At 32.9% G+C, this 21,554-nt stretch overlaps 9 protein-coding genes across 9 annotated transcripts; 5 read left to right on the forward strand and 4 right to left on the reverse strand.

Annotated features, from left to right (window-relative positions):
* Window positions 1-71: 71 nt before the first annotated feature.
* On the reverse strand, window positions 72-4,382 carry DFA_08292 (putative protein serine/threonine kinase; the record flags this gene model as incomplete). Its single annotated transcript, XM_004355730.1, has 7 exons — window positions 72-1,876; window positions 1,961-2,167; window positions 2,238-3,398; window positions 3,475-3,568; window positions 3,633-3,754; window positions 3,941-4,015; window positions 4,361-4,382. 7 exons carry the CDS (start codon window positions 4,380-4,382, stop codon window positions 72-74), a joined length of 3,486 nt encoding a protein of 1,161 aa, XP_004355783.1.
* Window positions 4,383-5,141: 759 nt separating this feature from the next.
* On the forward strand, window positions 5,142-6,776 carry DFA_08293 (heat shock protein DnaJ family protein; the record flags this gene model as incomplete). The annotated part of the gene is made up of 5 exons (XM_004355731.1): window positions 5,142-5,150; window positions 5,242-5,373; window positions 5,433-5,788; window positions 5,881-6,157; window positions 6,261-6,776. 5 exons carry the CDS (start codon window positions 5,142-5,144, stop codon window positions 6,774-6,776), a joined length of 1,290 nt encoding a protein of 429 aa, XP_004355784.1.
* Window positions 6,777-7,035: 259 nt separating this feature from the next.
* On the forward strand, window positions 7,036-8,202 carry DFA_08294 (putative quinone oxidoreductase; the record flags this gene model as incomplete). The annotated part of the gene is made up of 1 exon (XM_004355732.1): window positions 7,036-8,202. The coding sequence occupies one exon, from the start codon at window positions 7,036-7,038 to the stop codon at window positions 8,200-8,202; it is 1,167 nt and encodes a 388-aa protein (XP_004355785.1).
* Window positions 8,203-8,550: 348 nt separating this feature from the next.
* Window positions 8,551-11,884, reverse strand: DFA_08295 (helicase domain-containing protein; the record flags this gene model as incomplete). Its single annotated transcript, XM_004355733.1, has 6 exons — window positions 8,551-9,145; window positions 9,244-9,737; window positions 9,822-10,202; window positions 10,276-10,434; window positions 10,512-10,997; window positions 11,090-11,884. The coding sequence occupies 6 exons, from the start codon at window positions 11,882-11,884 to the stop codon at window positions 8,551-8,553; spliced, it is 2,910 nt and encodes a 969-aa protein (XP_004355786.1).
* A 681-nt stretch (window positions 11,885-12,565) lies between these two features.
* On the forward strand, window positions 12,566-14,405 carry DFA_08296 (uncharacterized protein; the record flags this gene model as incomplete). The annotated part of the gene is made up of 3 exons (XM_004355734.1): window positions 12,566-12,862; window positions 12,913-13,114; window positions 13,216-14,405. The coding sequence occupies 3 exons, from the start codon at window positions 12,566-12,568 to the stop codon at window positions 14,403-14,405; spliced, it is 1,689 nt and encodes a 562-aa protein (XP_004355787.1).
* A 289-nt stretch (window positions 14,406-14,694) lies between these two features.
* On the forward strand, window positions 14,695-15,411 carry imp3 (U3 small nucleolar ribonucleoprotein; the record flags this gene model as incomplete). Its single annotated transcript, XM_004355735.1, has 3 exons — window positions 14,695-14,825; window positions 14,909-15,168; window positions 15,260-15,411. The coding sequence occupies 3 exons, from the start codon at window positions 14,695-14,697 to the stop codon at window positions 15,409-15,411; spliced, it is 543 nt and encodes a 180-aa protein (XP_004355788.1).
* A 57-nt stretch (window positions 15,412-15,468) lies between these two features.
* On the reverse strand, window positions 15,469-16,598 carry DFA_08298 (uncharacterized protein; the record flags this gene model as incomplete). The annotated part of the gene is made up of 5 exons (XM_004355736.1): window positions 15,469-15,495; window positions 15,519-15,582; window positions 15,726-15,873; window positions 15,966-16,218; window positions 16,275-16,598. 5 exons carry the CDS (start codon window positions 16,596-16,598, stop codon window positions 15,469-15,471), a joined length of 816 nt encoding a protein of 271 aa, XP_004355789.1.
* A 598-nt stretch (window positions 16,599-17,196) lies between these two features.
* DFA_08299 (uncharacterized protein) lies at window positions 17,197-17,304 on the forward strand (the record flags this gene model as incomplete). Its single annotated transcript, XM_004355737.1, has 1 exon — window positions 17,197-17,304. The coding sequence occupies one exon, from the start codon at window positions 17,197-17,199 to the stop codon at window positions 17,302-17,304; it is 108 nt and encodes a 35-aa protein (XP_004355790.1).
* A 495-nt stretch (window positions 17,305-17,799) lies between these two features.
* Window positions 17,800-21,526, reverse strand: pldA (phospholipase D1; the record flags this gene model as incomplete). The annotated part of the gene is made up of 4 exons (XM_004355738.1): window positions 17,800-19,938; window positions 20,011-20,160; window positions 20,249-20,499; window positions 20,584-21,526. The coding sequence occupies 4 exons, from the start codon at window positions 21,524-21,526 to the stop codon at window positions 17,800-17,802; spliced, it is 3,483 nt and encodes a 1,160-aa protein (XP_004355791.1).
* Window positions 21,527-21,554: the final 28 nt, after the last annotated feature.

Here is a 21,554-nt window from a genome sequence, read left to right on the forward strand (position 1 = left end):
GTCATTAATATTATATCGTACAAAAAAAAATAATGATTTATTTATTATATTTTATTTTTATATATTTTTGATTATTTTAATAATGAAGATCCAACACTTTCATCAAAATCATCAAAGTCATCCTCTTCCTCGTCTATAAAAGTTATTGGTTTTTGTGGAGGTTGTATAATGTTATTGGTATGACCACCAAGCGTAACTGTACTAGAGGAGGTGGTTGGTATGTTATTACTATTATTAATATTATTATTATTATTATTATTATTTGGAGAAGCCAAATCATTAACTTGATTCATTCTAATTTGTTGTCGTTGATAGTTTACAAAATCTCTGTTTTGTTCCAATTGTTGTTGAAGCATATTTCTACGTCTGATTTCATCTGTCGTACTACTCTGTGAACGTCTGTGTCCTCTAGTATCGCCACGAGAGTTTGGTGCCACCATGCCCATGGTAGACGATGAAAGTGATCCTGGTCCTCTATTGGCTGGTGGTGGCATTAAATTACCTGCCTGATTCTTGATTGGATGTTGGTACATTGGAGATTGTTGATCAAATGGATTGTTACTACTACTGGCACTATTAGTACTGGAATTTAATATATTTGGTGTGTTTTGTCCTCCAGAGTTGGAATAACCAAGTTGTTGATGTGTTCCCATTGAATTGGATAATGTTATAGGTGGTGCTTGTAAAAATGAAGTATTTTGTTGTTGTTGCTTATTATTATTATTATGAATTGATAATTGTTCAAATTGTTGAGTTGGTAATTGTTGTTGTTGTTGTTGAGATGGTAATGGTGGTAATTGTTGTTGTTGTTGTTGTTGTTGTTGCTGTTGTTGTTGTTGATGATGTTGAGAAGATATTGGTGGTAATTGTTGAGCTGCAATTTGTTGATGATGTTGAAGTTGTTGGTTATAGGCCATACGATTACTAAATGATGGCGACAGTGGAGGAGATGGTGATGGCGTGAGAATAAGTGTATATAGACGGGCGTCATCGAGTGATGCAGAGTGAGGGAATCCACGAACCAATGGTACATTTCTCTTTGACATGACTGGAGAATGTGGTGCAGTTCCAGGATTATTATTGTTACCATTATTATTATTATTATTATTATTATTATTATTTACATTATTGGGAACAAAAGTGGGAGGAATATTATTGGCTGAAACTCTTGGTGATACTATTGGAGTGGATGGATTGGCTCCAAAGTTATCGTCAAATGGATTAAAAGAGGGTTCATTGCTTCCCGTATCAAATGGATTATTGGTACTTCCACTTCGTCTGAGGACATGTGGATGAGATCCACTCGAGTTGAGTGATGAGGGTTGGGTGTTGTTACCACTGCCTGTTGTGGTGGTGAGGTTAAAGATGGGTGGCGACTTTTGAAGTGTTGGGAAAAAGATTTCAGAGGCAAATGGAGGGAGTGAGCTCAGTTTGTGGTAGTTTTCACGCAACATTTGGTGAGACGAGTGGAATCGTGTGATGAGACTTGGCAACACATCGGCACAACTGTCCTGTGCCGATATTCTGGTGAGTACGTTGAGACACCCATTGACAAAACAATAGATGGCATAGGATTGTGTGTTGAGAAGTGATACGCTTTGCGTGATCAATGGCAATGGCATCGATGCCGAGGCATTGGTATTCATCACCAAATCGGAAACGGAATTTTGTGAATGGAAAACTTGTTCGAGAACTGACAATAATGATGCCACTGTAGTAATACTGATTGGATGCGAAGAATCTAATGAATCTGGACTACCCCATCTTGTTTCATCAAATGGAAATCCTCCTTCAATAAAATAATTCTTTTGATGAAATAATACCAATTTATGTGTCAATAATGAATATTGTGATAAATATTCACTAATTAATGAAACTAAAAGAAAAAAGAGAAAAAAAGAGAAAGAAAAGTTAATATAGCAAAGGATTAGATAATATATTATTATTTTTTTTTAGTTACATTTTTCTTTTTGTTTTAACCAACCAAGATGTAAATTATGAAATAAATCTCTATTATCAAATGCATCCATTTTAAAAGGTTGTTGACCTTCAATTAATAATTTATGGACTACAATTAAAGATTTTAAACAAACAACTGGTTCTCTTAGAGGTCTTTTTACAATTTCTTGCATTATTCCTTTTGGATAGGTTGAATATATTTTTAATTCTAATAGAAAGAAAATAAAAAGTTAAAAAAATGTATCAATTAATCATTTTTTTTGTTTTTTTTTTCATACTTGAAAAAGATTCAGAATCAATTGTAGGATCACTTGGATTTGTCAATATGATGATTAAATTTGTCATATCATCAATTACAATTGGAGGAGCTGATTCATAATTGGTTTGTACTGCTGAACCATCTAAATTGAATTGATCTACTTTTCCACCATTTACTTGTTGAACTGGTGTAACATTTGGAGTATTTTTGTTAATATTGGCACGTCTCTTGTTGGCAGCACTACTAAACATTTGTTGTTGTTGTTGTTGATTTTGATTATTTGGTGATCGTCTACGCATATGTGGTGATACCTCTTCTTCATTAAATTGACTACCAGATAATTCAAAATCATTAAATGCAGACATATCAATTGGTGATTGATGTTGTTGTGGATGAGCTGGTAGTGGTTTGGTCGATGACGACGGTACTGATGGCAAAGGTTTTTGATGTTGTAATGGTTGAGATAATGATTTCTTGTGAGCTTCTTCTCTTGACGTTGATAATGAAGACTGCTGCTGTTGTTGTTGTATTTGTTGAACTTGAGGTGGTGATAAATAAGGATCAGATGTAAAAGAGTTGATGTATTGTGACCCTCTTCCAGGATAGAGTGGATTCATTCCTCTCATTCTCATAGTGGTGTTGGTTACATAGTATATATCTGGTCGTTGATCAACATCGGGGTGTAACATGAATCGTATGAGATTGATAATATCGGAAGAGTAGGGAGAGGGTGGGATGGTATAGTTTCCGTTGAGAATACCGAGGGATCCAGCCTCTTCGAATGGTGTCGTGTAGAATAGTAGTTTGTAGAGCAGACAACCCAGTGCCCATATATCGACCTTTTCGTTGATGACGTTGGATCGATACAAATCAATCATTTCAGGCGACCGGTATTGTACAGTTGTGTGACGTGCTATATCGTCCTCTGCTCTCTGCATCTCTGACTTGTTTTTGAGATTGACAATTTCCTCTGTTGCACTACCAAAATCACATAGTTTGTACAGTCCCGTCTCTTCATCCAACAAAACATTCTCTACCTTTAAATCTCGATGAATGATCAATGGTTGTACCGAATGCATATGCGCAACCGATTCACAAATATCTGAAAATATTGCCAATATCTCTTGTTCACTAAATCGATTGTTTTGTCTTTTCATCATTAAATCTACTAAATGTCCTCCTAAAAAGAAAAAAGAAAAAAGAAAAGAAATGTTAATAAATATATATATTAAATATATATTTATAACATCACTTACCAGAACAATATTCCATTAATATAAATATTTCATTTGATGATTTTGAATGATGATAATCCAAAAACTTTACTATATTCTTGTGATTTAGTTTTTTCTAAAAAGGAATAAATTAATAATTAATATTTGTATTTATAACATCGTCATTTCAATATTCTTACATTAATATCAATTTCATGTTTAACTTCAGCCAAACCATCGTTATCACGAACCATGATTCTCTTTAATGCAAAGTGTTTAGATGTGTGTGAGTCTTTAACTAAATATACATATGAAAAACCACCTATAATAATAATAATAATAATAATGAAAATGGTAAACAAAGACAAGAACTCTAATATTTATGTGAAGACTAAATAATATGATAAATGAACATCATACCTTCAGCAATTTGCTTGATTACATGTAAATTATACGGTCCAATCTTGTGTGATTTACTCTGATGGTTTCCCATCACCTTTTTTAATACATTCATTTTCTTTCAAAAAGGTAATTTGACCCAAAGTCTTTAAGTGAACTTGAATCTCTCTTTTCTTCTTTCTCTCTTTTTGATTATATATATAAATATTGCACAACTAACTAACTAATAGTTGTCTTTGTTGTAATTATACATTAATATTTTGATTGACACTTATCTATCTACAAACTTCTTCCTTCTTTTTCTTCTTTTTGTTTAAAAAGATATCTATATATGATGATGATTATACTGTTGTTATATATATAATATTATATAGTTCTGTCTCTCTTTCTCTATCTATGTATAATCAAACAAACAAGTAGTCTGCAAGTCTTTTTTCAATAACACTAAACCCATCAGTCTCTGAGTGCGTGAGTTCACATCGAACACACACAAACATTTAATTTTATTTTTTTGTTTATCAAATTTTACTTGAAATGACCACTAAAATCATTTAATTTGTAAATAATAAAAATAATAATAATAGTAAAATAAATAAATAATAAATCATTCATTGTCTCAGAGTATGTTGTCGTGAAGCAGGACAACCAACTAAATAGAAATAATAATACCATGGTATAAATAAATTTTTAAATTTCCAGGAAGGGAGGCAGGTAAATTTAATTTGTGTATAAGATCAAAATGATGAGATAGCCGGATGATGTTCAACAGATCTATCTAGATCCAAAATAGGGATATATATATGAACGAATGAATGAATGATATATCTCAAGTTAAGATGGGTGTTGATGAATGATATTTCGTTGGGTGGATTTTAAAATTTGAGAGTTGTGAAAAAATACTCATAGATTCAAAGGTGAAAACTCCCACCAAAATGGTAAAGTATTGAAAAAATTTGGAAATTTCGTTAAATATGAATCTGGATCCTCCACACATCCCTCCTTTATACTTGAGTATTTTATTTTTTATTTAATTTTTTATTATTATAAAAACTCTCCCTTTCTCTCACCCCCTAAATAATAATAATTATAAATATTATAATAGATATATACAGACATATTATTGTATTTATATATTAAAATAATAATATTAATACTAAATAATATTCCAACCAGTTTTCAACTTTTAAAAAGATAAATAAAGAAAAGGTTGTTTAAATACTAGTACTATTTAAAGCAATCCCTTTTTCTTTTATTTATTAAATAACAAAATAAATTAAAAAATACCAGCTGAAGATAGTAAGAAACCAAAAATGGTCAAAGTATGTAGAGAAAATGTAAAAAAAAAATAGAAATAATAATAAGTATTTATATCAACTAATAATAATATATTAATATTAAATACTAATCTAGGAAAGAGATTATTATGACAGATTAGGGGTCGACCCTGGAAGTACTCAAGATGAAATAAAGAAAGCCTATAGAAAGATGGCAATTAAATACCATCCAGATAAAAATCAAGGTGATAAAACTGCTGAAGAAAAGGTAAATATAGATAATACAAAAGAAAGGCGAATATTTATATTTATACTTTATATTTTTAGTTTAAAGAGATTAGTGAAGCATATGATGCAATTGGAGATCCAGAAAAGAGAAAGATGTATGATGACTATGGAAAGGATGGTCTCAAGGAGGGAGGATTCCAAAGTCATACAGCCGATGATATTTTCTCACAATTTTTCAATATGGGAGGTTTCTCTGGCATGTCAGATGAAGATGCTGATTTTGGTGGGTTTGGTGGTTTCTCTGGATTCGCTCATAGATATGGTGGAAAGAGAAGTAGATCGGTTAAAGGTGCCGATATCCATCATGAAATGAAACGTACTCTCGAAGAATTATATAATGGAAAACTTGTAAAATTATCTATTAATAGAGATATTGTTTGTACAACTTGTAATGGGTAAATATAAAGAAGAAAAAAAAAGAAAAAAGAAAAAAAAAAGAAAAAATAATTATTAATATTTTGATTTATTATTTATTTAAAATTTATAGTACAGGAGCAAATAAACCAGGATTAAATTCAATATGTACAAAATGTAAAGGTGCAAAGGTTGTATTGGTAACAAAACAACAAGGTCATATGATTACTCAAATGCAACAAGCATGTCCTCAATGTCATGGAACTGGAAGTACTCTCAAGGAAGAAGACAAATGTCCAAAATGTAAAGGCAAGGGAGTTACGGTTGGCCAAAAGATTGTTCAAATTCAAGTTGAAAAGGGTATGAGAGATGGTCAAAGAATTGTATTAAATGGTGAAGGTTCTGAATGTGTAAGTATATTAACAAACAAGGAAATGTAAAAAATATAAAATATTAATTATCTTTTTGATTTTTCTATTATTTTTTATTTTTTTTTTCTAAAATTAATTTTAGCCTGGAGGACCACCAGGAGACGTAATAATGACAATTAGAGAAAAACCACATGCAATATTCAAAAGAATTGGAAATGATTTGGTAATGGAAAAGAAGATTAAATTAATGGATGCGCTGTCTGGAAATAGTTTTGTTATTCCACATCTATCTGGAAAGAAGCTATGGGTCAACTTGTCAAAATCAGATCCTCCCAAAACAGGTGACCAAAGAGCTATTATGGGTGAAGGTATGCCTATTCTACGTCAAGAAGGTCATTATGGTAATTTGATTGTTCAATTTGAAATTGAATATCCAGTCTTGACAGCTGACCAAATAACCAAATTAGAAGCTATCCTACCCAAAACACCTGCACCAACAACCAGTAAATCTGATTGTAAATCGGTTACTTTGGAAAAGAGATTTACTCCAAGTAAAGATCCACAACACCATTCAGGTGGTTATGACGATGATTTTGAACGTGGTGGTGGTCATGGCATGCCAGCTGGTATCAATGCTCAAAATTGTCAACAACAATAAGCCAAGACAATACATCAACATCATCATCAAACATCAATCTTTTATTTAATTTGAATGTCTCAAATTAAACTACATTGAATCATGAGATTGATCAAATACAAACAAACAAAAAAAAATAAAACATTTTATATTAATTATTTACATTCCATCAAAAATCTAGAATACTCATTCTCGAACGACTTGACTTCAGCTTTGTGTGTAATACACTTTTTTTTTTTGTAAAAGACATAGATAGACATAGATAGTTTTAGAAAGATAGATGATAAATAGATTCATTAGATCAACTATCATATCACAACAACCTAAATCAATTTATACTTCTTTTACTTCATCTTCATCTTCATCTTCTTCATCATCATCTTTTTCTTTTAATAACAAATCAATTTTAAATTATATTTCTAGAAAGATGTCTACTACTACTACTACTTTTACTTTACCAAATCAAATGAAAGCAGTCAGAATACATCGTACGGGAGGAGCAGATGTATTACAATATGAAGATGTCAATTTACCAACGATCAAGGACAATGAAGTATTGGTAAAGAATGAATCGATTGGTATTAATTTCATTGATACTTATCATCGTACTGGATTGTACACTCTACCATTACCATCAACACTCGGACGCGAGGGTGCTGGTACAGTGGTGCAAGTTGGAGCATCGATCAAAACACTCCAGATTGGTGATAGAGTCACCTATTTTTCACCGGGCTCTTATGCTCAATACACTGCCGTGCCAATCGCAGTGTGTCACCATATCGATGCATCGTTGGATGCTCAGACAGCTGCTGCATTCACTCTGCAAGGTTTGACGGGCCACTATTTGGTGAGATCGACCTTTGCACTCGCCGCCAACCACACATGTCTTATTCACGCAGGTGCTGGTGGTCTCGGCCAAGTACTTATCCAGATGGCCAAGATTATTGGTGCACGTGTCATTACAACCGTATCGTCCAAGGAAAAGGAAGAGTTGGTGTTGGCATTGGGTGCCGACCACGTCATCAACTACAGCTCGACACCAGACTTTAGCGAGCAGGTCAAGAAGCTAGCCAACGACGGCAAGGGTGTCGACGTTGTCTATGACGGTGTCGGACAAGCCACTTGGCAACAAAGTCTAAAGTCACTCCGTCCACTTGGTTATCTCTGTTTGGTCGGTAATGCCTCTGGACCCGTTCCACCCATCGATCCATTGATGCTCAGTGCCAACGGATCACTCTTTGTCACCCGTCCAACACTCGCCGACTACCTCCGTGAACCTGGATCCATGCAATCTAGATGCACCGAAATCTTCAAATGGGTCAGTCAAGGCAGACTCAAACTCACCTCCAAAACTGTACTCCCACTCTCACAAGCCGGCGAAGCTCATATTCTCCTTGAAAGTAGAAAATCTAAAGGTAAATTATTATTAGAACCTCCAACCAACTAATTTAATAAATAATAACAAATAATAATAATGTATATTATAAAATCATGATCAATTTTTTTAGAGATATTTATTTAGTTTACTTTATTTTAAAAGAAGATTTGATTGTTTACTAATTAAGGTAATTGATTTGAGTGAATGGTGATGAAGAAATACTGGATAGAATTGTATATATTTATAAAAGAGAGTAAAAGATTATTATTTATTTATTTATTTTGGTTGAAAATCAATTTTATATTATATTATATTATGTATGTTTATGATTTAGGAAATTTAATCCAATCACAATTTTTTTTTTTTGTTGATTGAAACCAAAATAAATTAATTTGTTTTGTATATATATGAAATTAATTAATAATATTGTCTCTTTAGTGGTTGTGGACTTGGACCATGCATAGTTGGTTTTATATTGTTGTTGTTGTTGTTGTTGTCATCATTATTTTCACCAACAGGTCTTTTACCAAGACTTGACTTTTTTGCCAACGCCCAAACACTTTCTTTTCTTTTGGCAGGGGCTGCTTTACCAGAAGTGGTTGGTGTTGTTGATGTTGTTGTAGAAGAGGTACTTGTTGAATTTGAAAAAAGAGCTGATTTTGGTCTCATTCCACTACCAAAAATATTTCTACCCAAGTTTGGTGCACTACCATTATTATTATTATTACTATCACCACTACCCAAAGGTTTATATCTACTCTGACTACCACCAGATGAAAATGAGAATCTTGATTTTTGTTGTTCTTGATGTTCCTGTTCCAACTTTCTAGTCAATTCTTTTAATCTTGCAACCTCCTTTTCCTTTTTCTCCTCGGGCGACTCTTCCTTTTTCTTTCCTGCCCAAAGTTGAGCTGCAAACTCTGCATCATAATCTACACTTGAAGATGATTCAAGTGATGAATTTGATTCTTTATCTGTTAAATAATCCATTCTAATCTTTATAACAAGTTTTCTAAAAAATAAATTAAAATAAACAAAAAATTAATATTAATATATATTTTGATGATTCTATTCTTTCTTTTTATCTTTTTGTTTTTTTATCTTTCATACTTGACAGCTTTTTCTCTTTCCTTTTTTAAATTTTGATCTTTTAAAGTATGAATTGTTTTTTGTAAAGTTTTAAGGATATCATATTCAATTGGTAGTTGAAGTTTCTTTACATCGGTTCCCAATTGAAGTAATTGTTCATAACAGTCGATAAATTCCTCTAGATCATACTCTAGCTCGTTGTATTCCGTGTCACCTTGCTTTTGATGGTACAACATGGATCTTGCAAAAACAGTCATATTACGTTCCTTGGCATACGCTCTTTTAAGAGTAGATGCCGTCGAATACAACTTTGAAACGAGCTCTGAATCACCAGTTAGTGATCTAAGTGTTGTTGTGTTTTGATAGATTTTAAAGATTTGTCTAACCTCTTTTTCATTGTTTACAAAATCAATAATACTTGTTGTCTTTTTATCTTTTGATATACGTGATAAACGACTCAATGTTTGTACTACATTTGCTCCACTAATCTTTTTATCAACATACATCATACATAACTTAAAAAAAGAAAATTAAATTAAATATTAGAATAATTGATTGATTGATTAAATATTTTTTTCTATTTTTCTATTATAACTTACACTTGGTTCATCAAAACCAGTTTGTAATTTATCGGCAACAATTAATAATCTAATTCTACTATGTTTATCATCTTGTAAAGCTTTGACGATGCCTCTATGTTTATCGGAACCATAGGAAGCATATTTTCCATTGACTGAAGAATCAGACTCTAGAATGGTTTTACCATCGATAACAAATGGTGAAAATGCTGCAATCGTATCAAATTGTTCTGTTGGTGGCAATTTGGATACAATCTCATCTATAATCTTTTTATAGTCTAGTAGATTCTTTCTACCTGAACATACAATCATTCCTCTTGCTTTTAATAAACCGGTATCATATTTCTTTTTAGTTTCAATAAAATGATTTAATATATAAATACATTTTTCTTGAATTGATCTCTAAAAAAAGTAAAAATGGTTAATCAATATATATATATATATATCACTTTTTTTATGTTTTATCGAGACATACCTTATCATCTGTTTGTTGAGGAACATCTTGCATTGTAAAAGTACTATCATCATCATCATCATAATAATCTTCATCCCAATACTTTCCATCATATAAATGACTTAAACCATAATCTGATTTAATTTGAAATGAATTAAAATTTTCAATTACATCTAAAATCTAAAAATAGAAAGATAATGATAAATTAGTTTCTATACTATTACTACTCTATCTATTTTATATTTCTTATCTCTTACTAATTTATCTTTTAAAGCATCTTCCATTGAATAAGTATAGAAAGGTTTTTTATCTCTACCATTTGAAGATACACCAAACATTTCCAAACATTGGGGAGTGGGAGTACAAGTAAAACTGAAATAGGTGATTTGACTGGTTTGTCTAGTCTTGCCAACCAAAAACTCGTGTAATTTTTCAGTGGTGCTCTTGCCATGAGAACGATGAGCCTCATCGGATATAATGGCCACTGAATTGGTCTTGAATGAAAAATCTGCGTTGCCATTCTTGTTGGGCAACAATTGAGCAAACTTTTGCATAGTCGTAATAACGATTCTTCTCTTGCCATACGATATCTCTGATTGAAGTTGTTTGGATGATTTGGGTCGACAATAATTGGTTACTCCATTGGCCTCTAAAAACTTTACAATCACATCTCCCAATTGTGCATCCAATTGACTTCTATCATTCATAATTACAATTGTATCAAATTTTAATTTATTATTAATCTAAATAGAAATAAAATAAAAAAAGATTAAGATTAATACTTGTATATTTAATTATATCTCTCTTTTTTATATTTTCTCCTCCTCTTTCTTACTTCTAATTTATAAAGACAATAAACAAGTGTTGCAATGGTAATACTTTTACCAGAACCAGCAGCATGTTGAATTAAATAATTATATCGTTTGCCTTGGAATGAATCAATGTGTTTTGGATATGCCAAATCTTTGACAACGTCTCGAATAGTCTTCCATTGATGATCTCTTGGTGCTAGATTGTTCTTGTTGGCAAATGACTTTTTGATTCTAGTCTCTAGGAATTTATCTAGATTATTTGAACTACCAGTCTCCCATGGATCCCATGTAATATCATCTTGTTCTTCCATTGGTAGTAGTATTGGTTTTAGTTCTTCTTCTTCCTCATCTTTTACATCAATAACATCATCATCATCCACATTAAATACTTTAAGTTTATCAATCGATGTATTGTTTTTGTTATTGTTATTTTCGTCTTCGTCATCATCTTCAATTTCTTGAATAATATGTGTTGTTGTTGTTGTTGTTGTTAGAGATAGTTTTGTTGGTTCAATCGATGGTGTTGAAAGTGCAGATGAAGTTGTTGATATAGATGTAGGTGTAGTTGAAGTTGTAGTTGTAGTTGTCGTTGTAGTACTATCAATCTTTTTGTTGTTGTTGTTGTTGTTGTTGTTGTTATTATTATAGGTTGTAGTATTATAGGTTGATAAAGAAGGAGATGAAGCAATAGACTTTGAAATAGATGGAGTTGTCGAAGATGAATCTAGAGTAGTAGCAGGTTTCTTTCTTGATACAATCTTTGGTAACGATGTTACCGATACTTGAGAATACCCATAATCATCATTATAGTCACCCATCTCTATCTATCTATCTATCTCTATTCTATATGTATCTTTGTTTTATAACTGATTCTTTAAATTGACAACGTTGTCAGCAAGGGGAGAAAAAAAAACAATTTTAAATATTAACCTTTTGAAGGGAAATTGTGGCATTAAATTATAATAATATACTATAACATAGTCGTTTGTTTAATATATATATAATAAATAATAAAACTCAAAGGTTGTCAATGTAGTGATATTGAAGTACTTTTGGAAAAAAACAAAAGTTGGGAAATTTTAAATATATATTTTCAACACTAACAAAAAAGATAGGATAATGAACAACTCAAGTATAAACATAAATAAATATATTAATATTTTTTGAATTAATTGAATGAATTTATTTCATTTTTAATTTACAATTGGAATAATAGTAATAATTGAACAGCTGGCTATTCTCAATGTGTGTTGTTAAAAGATATAAATAAATCGATGAAAGATCTTTTATCATCCTCTATCCAGGGATGGAAGGAGTCGTTTAAAAAGACGACGCTTTCAAGTTGACCTGGTCCAAAAAAAAAAATTAAAAAAAAATTGAAAAAGTTTCATGATCATTCACACCTTTGGTTCGATTTTTTGCTCACAACCATTCCTCTTTTTCATTACTATTATTATTACTCTTTAACGCTATAATATATCACAGATATAGAGAGAATGATGATTAAATCAATCATAATATTTATGGTGTTGGCCATTACCTTGTCGGTTGCCACATCCGAATTCGCATACTATGTCGACCGTTCAGCCGACATTATCATCGAACCAAAACAACACACTGTAAGTTCAACAACGAACAACAAAGACAACAACAACAACGACAAACAAGAAGAAGAAGAAGAAGAAGAAGAAGGAATAGATAGAGTACAGATTATAGACTTTATAGATAAAAAGAGAGATGGCTATTCTTGTCTTATAAGATTCTACTCCTTCTTCTTTTCTTCACCAAAACATTTTGTATACGAAACATGTTTATTCTAATGTATTCCCTTTTACATCTTTATTAGAACTCATTATTATATTTAAAAGGAAACATTTTCAACAGTGTCAACTTTGATAAGATTAAGGATACTCAAATCAGCACTTTAATCTCACATGTTATGGGTACACTCCCATTAAACAATGAAGACAGAACTGGTTTCCCACAAGTTTCACTCTTTAACAAACCAAAGCTTAACCTTTTCTTTGCTCTCGATTCAGTTTCAAAGGGTATATATATTAGATACAAATACATGTATATATATTATTTTAGTCTCACACTTTACTTATTCCTTCTTTTTCTTTCTACTTCTTTTCATTTTACTTTTTAGAAAACTTAAAATCATTAACATTTTTAAATGGAGAATCAGTTCAAATTGAAAAGAACTTTTATCCAATGGATTCAGTATCTGAATTGACCACCATTTTCTCTGGTGTCACTCCATCTGAACACGGTATTGTTGGTGCCAACTGGGAGAACAAGTATGCCGAAAAGGTTGAATCTTTTTCACGTGGACACTTGTCTAGCAAGATCAATTTGGCCGATGTCCAAGACCGTACCTTCCAAGGCAAGTCTATCATTGTATCGAGCTCAAGCAACAAGCAACTCGCCGGCGCCATCACCGCCCATCCAAAGCCAGCCCAACCATTCTTGGGTGCCGATGCACGTACTGTCGAAACCTTATTGTACAGCCGTGAGTTCCGTCAATTTGTCTTGCCAGAGGGATGGAGAGCCGTCCTCACCTCGGGTTCGCTCAAGATCACCACCGCCGCCGGCGAGTCTGTCACTGTCGACATTGACGCCGAGCCATTTGACAGCTTGCTCACCGAGTTGGCCGTCGTATTCAACACTGTCAAGGCACTCGGATCCAAGGACTACTCTGAAGCCGTTAATGACGCCATCCCAGACCTCGTCTCGTTTGCCTTTGGTTCACTCAAGTCTGTCGACCGTCAAGGTGAATTCTTTACCATTGCTCTCGCCATGATCGACCGTGCCATGCAATCTTCATACGACCAACTCTCTGGTCTCTACAGCAACCGTATTGCCTGTGAAGTCGTCGTCTTGAACGGTGGTGAAACCATCGTCGACAAGGAAACCGTCGACCAAATCAACATTGTCGTTGGCAAGCACACCTACTCGTCACGTATCGTATCGTCGCCATCCATCTACTTGCGTCCATCCTCCAAGAACCAACGTGAAGAGATCTGCGACCAATTGATCGCTTCCGTCGACAACACCAAGTTCAACGTTCACTGTGCCACCAAAAACTCTGTCCTTATCCGTGCTCAACCAGCCAACCTCGGCGAAGACGGCTCCTCATCCGACGCTAGCAATGAAAGCCCAGCCCAATCATACGCCGACATGATCGTCTCCAACCAAGTCGCCGCCTTCCAAATCTTCCTCTTCTTCCCAATCGTCTGGGTTCTTTTCATTGCTGGTGGTTTCCTCCTCACCATGGGTATTAGCACTGACGCTCAAAAGGATACCTTATTGTACAGAAACACTGGTAGAAACCATTAAAACTATAAACAAAATAATAATATAATAAGAATTCTTAAGAAAAGAATAATATTTTTTTAAAAACAATAATAAATAAAAAAAAATTACAAATAATAATTAATTATTATCCTTCTTTTCTTTTGATTGTAGGAAATGGAAACATCCGAATTGACCGACAAAAACAAAAAAAAAAACGAGTACTAAAGTTTTTTCGTTCGTCAAAATACAACAAAAAGAGATTCATCTTAAATTTAATTTAGTTTAGTTATCAATCTCTCTTTTTTTCTTTATATATATATACTCATAAAAGATGAGACAATTAAAACATACAGAGCAAAAGTTATTAAAAAAGGTGAACCTTGTTCACTATAAAAAGGAGAGTCCAAGAGATTTGCTTAATATGCAAACTTTTGGTATCGCCTCTAGAGAAGAATATCAACAGTAAGAGAAGAAAAGAAACAACAAAGGAATCATCATATAGATCAACAACATAATATCTTAACATACCTATTTAATTCGTTTAGTTATGTAAAACTTGTAAATAGTATTCAAAAATTAGTAAATTTAGTAGGTAAACTACCAGAAGGAGATCCAGTAAAGAAACAAGTTACAGATCAATTGGTAGAGAAATTATATGATATGGGTGTTGTCGATGAAAAGGTAACTGCTTCATTGGCCAAAGTTGGTGTATCTCATTTTTGTAGAAGAAGAATCCTTTCAATGTTGGTTCAACATAAATTTGCTCAAAATCTTACTCATTCAATGACTCTTATTAAACATTGTCGTATGTAACAAACAAAGATAATGAAACTTGATAAACCAAATAGGCGAAATAGACAAAATAGATTTGATTCTAATCTCTCTTTGATCTATAGATGTAAGAATTGGACCAGAAGTTGTAACAGATCCAGCCTTTTTAGTAACTAGAAAATTCCAAGATTTAATGACATGGACAGATCAATCATCGATGAAAAAGAAGGTTATGGAATACAACAACAATTTGGACGATTACGATTATCACAATTAAAGAAGAATAAATCGATTAAAATTAAAAACAACAAGAAAAGAATGGATTAATTTTGGATTAATTTGGTTTGGTTGGATGATATATCTACAAAATATACTATTTATTGCGCAATAAGAGTAGAGAGTAGAGAGTACTCTCTCTCTTTCTACTCCCTCTTTATCTTTTCTCTCTCTATAATTACTTAAATGATAGAGAGAGTTGATGGAGAAAAAGTAGATAGTAGATATATAGGGGGTGAAAATATTATATACAATATACAAAAAGGAAGGTTGGTTGGGTTTGGATTATAATTGGATTGCTACTACTATTTTTACATTATCATTTCCTTGTAATAATCTGAATAAGAAAAACCAGTATTGGAATCTGATTCTTGGTGTTGATCAAGTTCAAAGTGATCCTCTTCAAAATTTGAAATGGGCGATGGACATGGTTCTGCCAAACTTAATTCAGGTACACAAAAGCCTAAAATAATAAGAGTAATGAGTAGAGTATTAATATATATATATTGGGGGATATCTAACCAATTATTGGTTTCTTGATTTAAATTTTCGTACTCTTAAAATCATCTTCTTCATCATTTAAAAGATAAGAGTAGGTTGGAGGACATTCTAAAAGTGGAGTCATGACAAGAGAGTGTATTGTCTTGTCTGATATCTTTGCACCAATCGATAAAGGGATAGGGGGTTGTGGATACATTTGATCAAATACAATGGGAGGTTCTTGTAGTTTGATATTGTTCTTTTCCGAAACCAGTACCTTTGGTGTAATGACTGATGTGATTTTTGGTTTTCCTGCTGATATCTTTCTCTACAAGGTAACATTAGTATTTTGGAGTGTGTATTAAACATTTAATTTATATTTACCTTTAATTCATGTGATCCAGGTACAAATAAAAGATTGGATAGTGGTGATGTAGTAGAAGATGGAGTGGATGATGTTGTCGAGGATGGAGCAGTTGTAAGGATTATCTTTTTATCTTTTAACGATGGTAATGATCCTTTGTTGGTGACATCACCAAGAGCCTTTCTTGGAGCAGATGATGAAACGAATGACTTTTGTTTCAAAGTAGTAGATGGTTGAGGCATAAACGATAGGGGAGCAGATGCATTACTCTTTTTCATAGAGACTGCATTCTCTTTCTCTCCTCCCATCATTGACAAGTTTCTCATTCCACCTGATACAATCATGATTTCTTTCAATTATAAATATATATTTTATAATAATGGTGAGGTATGTTGTTTGTTGTTGTTGTTGTTGTATGTATAAATACAGTTGTGTAATAATGATAGGTTTAAATGATTATTATTACTAAATATTGCTTAATTAATTAAAATATGAAATGAATAGCTCGACCAGTTTTTTTGATGGACATCCCGCCATTTAACGGTCATAAATTCAAATTTTTGCACTATTAAATTTAACTTCAGGTGCTGGCATCCAAAAAAAAAAAAAAAAAAGATGGTTACTGTTAAGCAACTCATATGAGTGAACAGATCTCGAGGTTTTCATTGATAATTGAGAGTTTGATTGCTGACGAGACCTTGTAAGGATACTTAGAGTACCTGGGGGCAAGCCCGTCGAAATAAAAACATGTCTCTGCGTTATGGGTTGGGGATTGGGAAAAAAAAACGGCATGCCGGTGTATTTCATATTTTAATTATTCCTTTCTGCGAGCTACAGATAAGCTTAATGTTATTGTCAATGGTGGACAACCCTCAAAAGGAGCATTCAAGTATTGGATACATTGTTAAGGAGGCATCCAGGTACCAATCTTTAAATTGAATAATGATTCATTGTCAATTAAAGACCACTGGTGTAACATCATCGAAAACACCAACAACATCGAGGAGTACCGCCAAGCACTCGCCATCACACAACTATCGAGTTATTTAAACAAATTATTAGGTATTATCTAGCGATCATCAGCTGTAGTACAAAAACGAAAAAAATCAGTTTTTTTTAATACCTAATAATTTGTTTAAATAACGATAAGTTGATGATCATATTGGAAGGATGGGTAACAATGAATTGAAGACTTGGGAATCCCAACACCGTTGTTGTGATGCATAATCGACCCGTTTTTAAAAGTATGTATCTTAATAACTACGTTAGAAAGAGTTATTAACCAAGATTATAGGTATTTTCATCATGTTCAATTCACTTTGTTCTAATCGCATTTAATTCTGATCTGCTGTGGCCGTTGGTGTTGCTATAGATTCAGCTGATTGAATTAAATGCGATTAGAATGATTGAATCATGTTCAAGTGGTCTGGTCGGCTCCTTCCCTTTTTTAACTCTGCTACAGTGTTGCAAGTATACATATATACATATCATTTCTAAAAACATAGACAATTTATTTATTTCTAATTTATTTATTTATTTATTTATTTATTGGAATAAATCATCAGTTAAAAGAAAAGATGGTTGAATATTATCATCGGCGAGAAAATCGAGTGGATGATAGATGAGGTTACCTCTAACCTCTGACAGTAAACGAGTATCATCAATGGAAACTGGTTTCTTGAGACATTGATTAAACTCGTCGCATGTCTTTATCGAGTTTTTGGGAATGGCTGCAAACACAGTGTCATAGATACGAGTATTTGAAGCTGCTGTTGCTATCCATACACCAATATAGAATGAACTATCGATTGGATCCGTTAGATCAATACCACCAACTACACTTGATTCAATGGCTTCCGAATATAAACTTGACAATGATCTTGGTTGAAGTTTTGGTGAATCAATTTCAGAAACATAAACTACTTTGTTTATCGTTGTTGTTGGTGGTGGTTGATCATGTTGTACCTTTTGTGGTGGTTGCGATGATGGTATTGTTGTTGGATTTGGAAGAGGAGCAATAAAAGATGTTTCTTTAATTAAAGAATCCTTTTCCTTTTCTTTTTCTTTTTCCTTTTGGTTGGTAATTTCCTTTTGGTCTGAATTATAATCTTCAATAATAACATTTTCAGGATCTATAATATTCTTGGATACATTGACCACTTCAAATATTTCATTCTTGTCTGCTCCCACTCTATTCTCTTTTTCCTTTGTTATCATTTGGGAGATCGGCGAAGAGAGGGTAAGTGATGAAGGAGGAGGATCAGATGATGACGAGGGAGAGTAGGACATTTGTGAAGGTGGTTGTTCAGTGGCTTGATTGATATTTGCCTTTCTCGGCGAGTGTTGTGGTGAATCCAATGGTGACGATGGAAGTGAGGAAATGGGTGTTTTGTTTGATGATGAAGGTCCTTGGAAACTACTACTACGATGATGAGATTGTTTTGGTATTCTATATTGTGAGTTGATTGTAAGTGGTGGACTATTAATTGGTAAACTATTTGAACTAGTGTTTTGATTACTAATAATATTTTGATTATTATTATTATTATTTTGAATATTTTGATTATTATTATTATTTTGATTAATATTTAAATTTGTATCTACATTTGGATTTACAGTACTACTATATGAAGAGGAGGATGGAGAAGAAGATAGAGATGAAGATATAGATGAAAGGATAGAGGAAGATGAAAATGATCCAGATTGATGAATACTATTGAGTTTGTGTTGCATATTGAGTTGTGATGAAGCTGGAGGTGTTTGAAGAGGTGGATGGTCAATATGTGGGAGTAGACCAATATGTTCTTTCCAAAGACGTAGACGAAAGTTGTATATTACACGACTGGCCATATACTCCTTGCCATTCATTCGTGTCTTTATCATATCCTTTTCGTCTCGAATGATAAATGCCAGCTCACTGTCACGCTCACCGTTGAGTGAACGATCGTTGATATTGGCCGAACCGACAATAGCCACACGATCATCGATTACCATCAGTTTCGAGTGCACATAGATTTGCTCAGTGACATAGTTGCCCTCGAGACAGGCATGTGTACGCAAAGAATAGAATCCAATGTATTCACTGAGATCTTCGTTTGGAAACTCTCTCTTTAGTGTCTTGACAATCGAGTTTTCATTTCTGATCAGCGTCAAGTACTGCCAATGCATCAAACCACGAATATGCGTCTCTTCTTGGAACTTGCCATCCTGTTGTGACGGCAACACGATAATGACACGAAACACTTCACGTTTTCGAATGGCTCTTTTAATACGCTTGACAATTTCAAAAGATATTTGGTTCCATACTCCTGGTGCATGTGTAGAGACAAAGTTTTGATTTTCAATATAAATGTAATGATTGGCATCCTCGATTGCTTGTATATAGGCAGTGTGGATCGAACGTTCATTACGGCCACCACCAGACCATTCATCCATCGATCTAAGTAATTGACATGTACTAGACCCATTGGAAATGAGTGGTGTCGTATTGAAATAGAGTGGTGGATAGTAATCGTCTCTATGATGATTCCATCTCAACACAAAATTCAATGCTACATCTCTTGCTGCCAATCCATTCACTCCAACCATAATATCATGCCATGGCATACGTGCTATCTTTTTTCTATCAATTGAATCTTCATTTGGTGCAAATATATCTCCCATTTCTCCTAAACATGGATTATACTAGTAAAATAAAAAAAAGTAAATAATAAATAAACTATGTTCCAAAATAATAATAATAATTATTTTACTTACATAATCTTTTCCAGGCCATAAAGTTGAATTTACATCAATTAAATGATGACACCAATTATCATATCTACCAAAACAAAAATCAACACCTCCAACAAATGCAATTTCTTGATCAACAATTAATGTTTTTTGATGATGTGACCAATATATTGGCTAAAAAGAAAAAAATAAAATAAAATAAAGGATAATAATAAATATTAATATATTTTTTGTTGATTATATATATCATATTAATACTTACAGTAAAAGGAGGATGTCTAATAACTTTAATATTATTATGAAGTTCTTCTAATTTATCTTTTGCTCTTTTACTTCCTTTAAAGGTAGCAATTTTAGTTTCATCCCATAGGAGGATAAATATCTTTACACCTTGTTTTGCCTTTCTTTGTAATAAATTATCTAATCTATATTTAATATCAAGTACTGGATACCTAATCAAATATACTTCTGGTGATAAAAACCATGCTGTTATAAATACTTCTCTTGTTGCATCTAAAAATAAATAAATTAAAAATTAATTAATTAATATTGTTGTTTCTTCTTCTTTTAAATTATTATTATTTCTATTTCCCTTACTTTCGATAGCTAAAGCAGAAGCAGCAAAATAATCATCACAATCAACATAGAGTTTGGCGTTGATATTTTCACGTGGTGGAAATCTTGGTTGATTGGGATCAGGATTATCTAATGGTGTTGAAGTTGGAATGATAGAGTTTGGTATATGATGATTACTACGTTGTTGTTGATGTGGAATATTATAGGTAGTGTCTGTTGAAGTAAAGGATGATCCTATTCCTGATCCCGACATTTGTGGAGTAGATGATGGAGTAGTTGAAGAATCGGGGATAATCATATTTAAAAAGTTTGTGAATCCATCAATTGGTTCTTCAACAAATGATTTAGTGCCAAGCATTTCATCTAGTTGTTTGAGTTCACTTTCAAGTGATGTCTTTCTCTTGGCCAATTCCATTCTAATCTTGTATACAGAGATTGGATCGTCGTCAGAGTTGCTGGCCGACTGTGTCGCCAAATTAAACTTGACCGATTTGAGGTGTTCAATCAAGAGCAATCGATTTTCATCCAACTCTTTCAATGTCTTTTGAGCGTACTGATAGAATGCTGGAAACTGTGACTGCGAACTCGTCGGAGACATTGATTTGAGTCGTACCATTGTAGATGGTGTTTGGGTAAGATTACCACCTTGCAATTCATTTCCATGTGTTGATATTGATGATGCATTATTCAACTTGTTAAATGATAATTGTTTTTGTAAATGACCATGATGTGATCCTCCTCCTGATGCTGATGCCGCTGCTGCCGCTGCTGCTGAAGATGGTGGAAGTAGATTCGATGATGTAGTAGTACTTGTTGATGATGTTGTGGTTGTCGATACTACTGGTGGAGGAGTTGGTGTCGATCCCAAAGATGACAGTGATAATGAAAGAGAGTCAAAAAAGTTTGTTATTTGTTGTAGTATCTCTGGTTCCTTTTCTTTCTCTTTATTATCAACATTTGACATTTCTCTCTACTCTATTTATTGTTGTAAG

Source organism: Cavenderia fasciculata, assembly GCF_000203815.1.
Source record: "Cavenderia fasciculata unplaced genomic scaffold Scf_ET2XIPL01COFD4-5, whole genome shotgun sequence".
In the NCBI taxonomy this organism is placed as follows: Eukaryota; Evosea; class Eumycetozoa; order Acytosteliales; family Cavenderiaceae; genus Cavenderia; species Cavenderia fasciculata.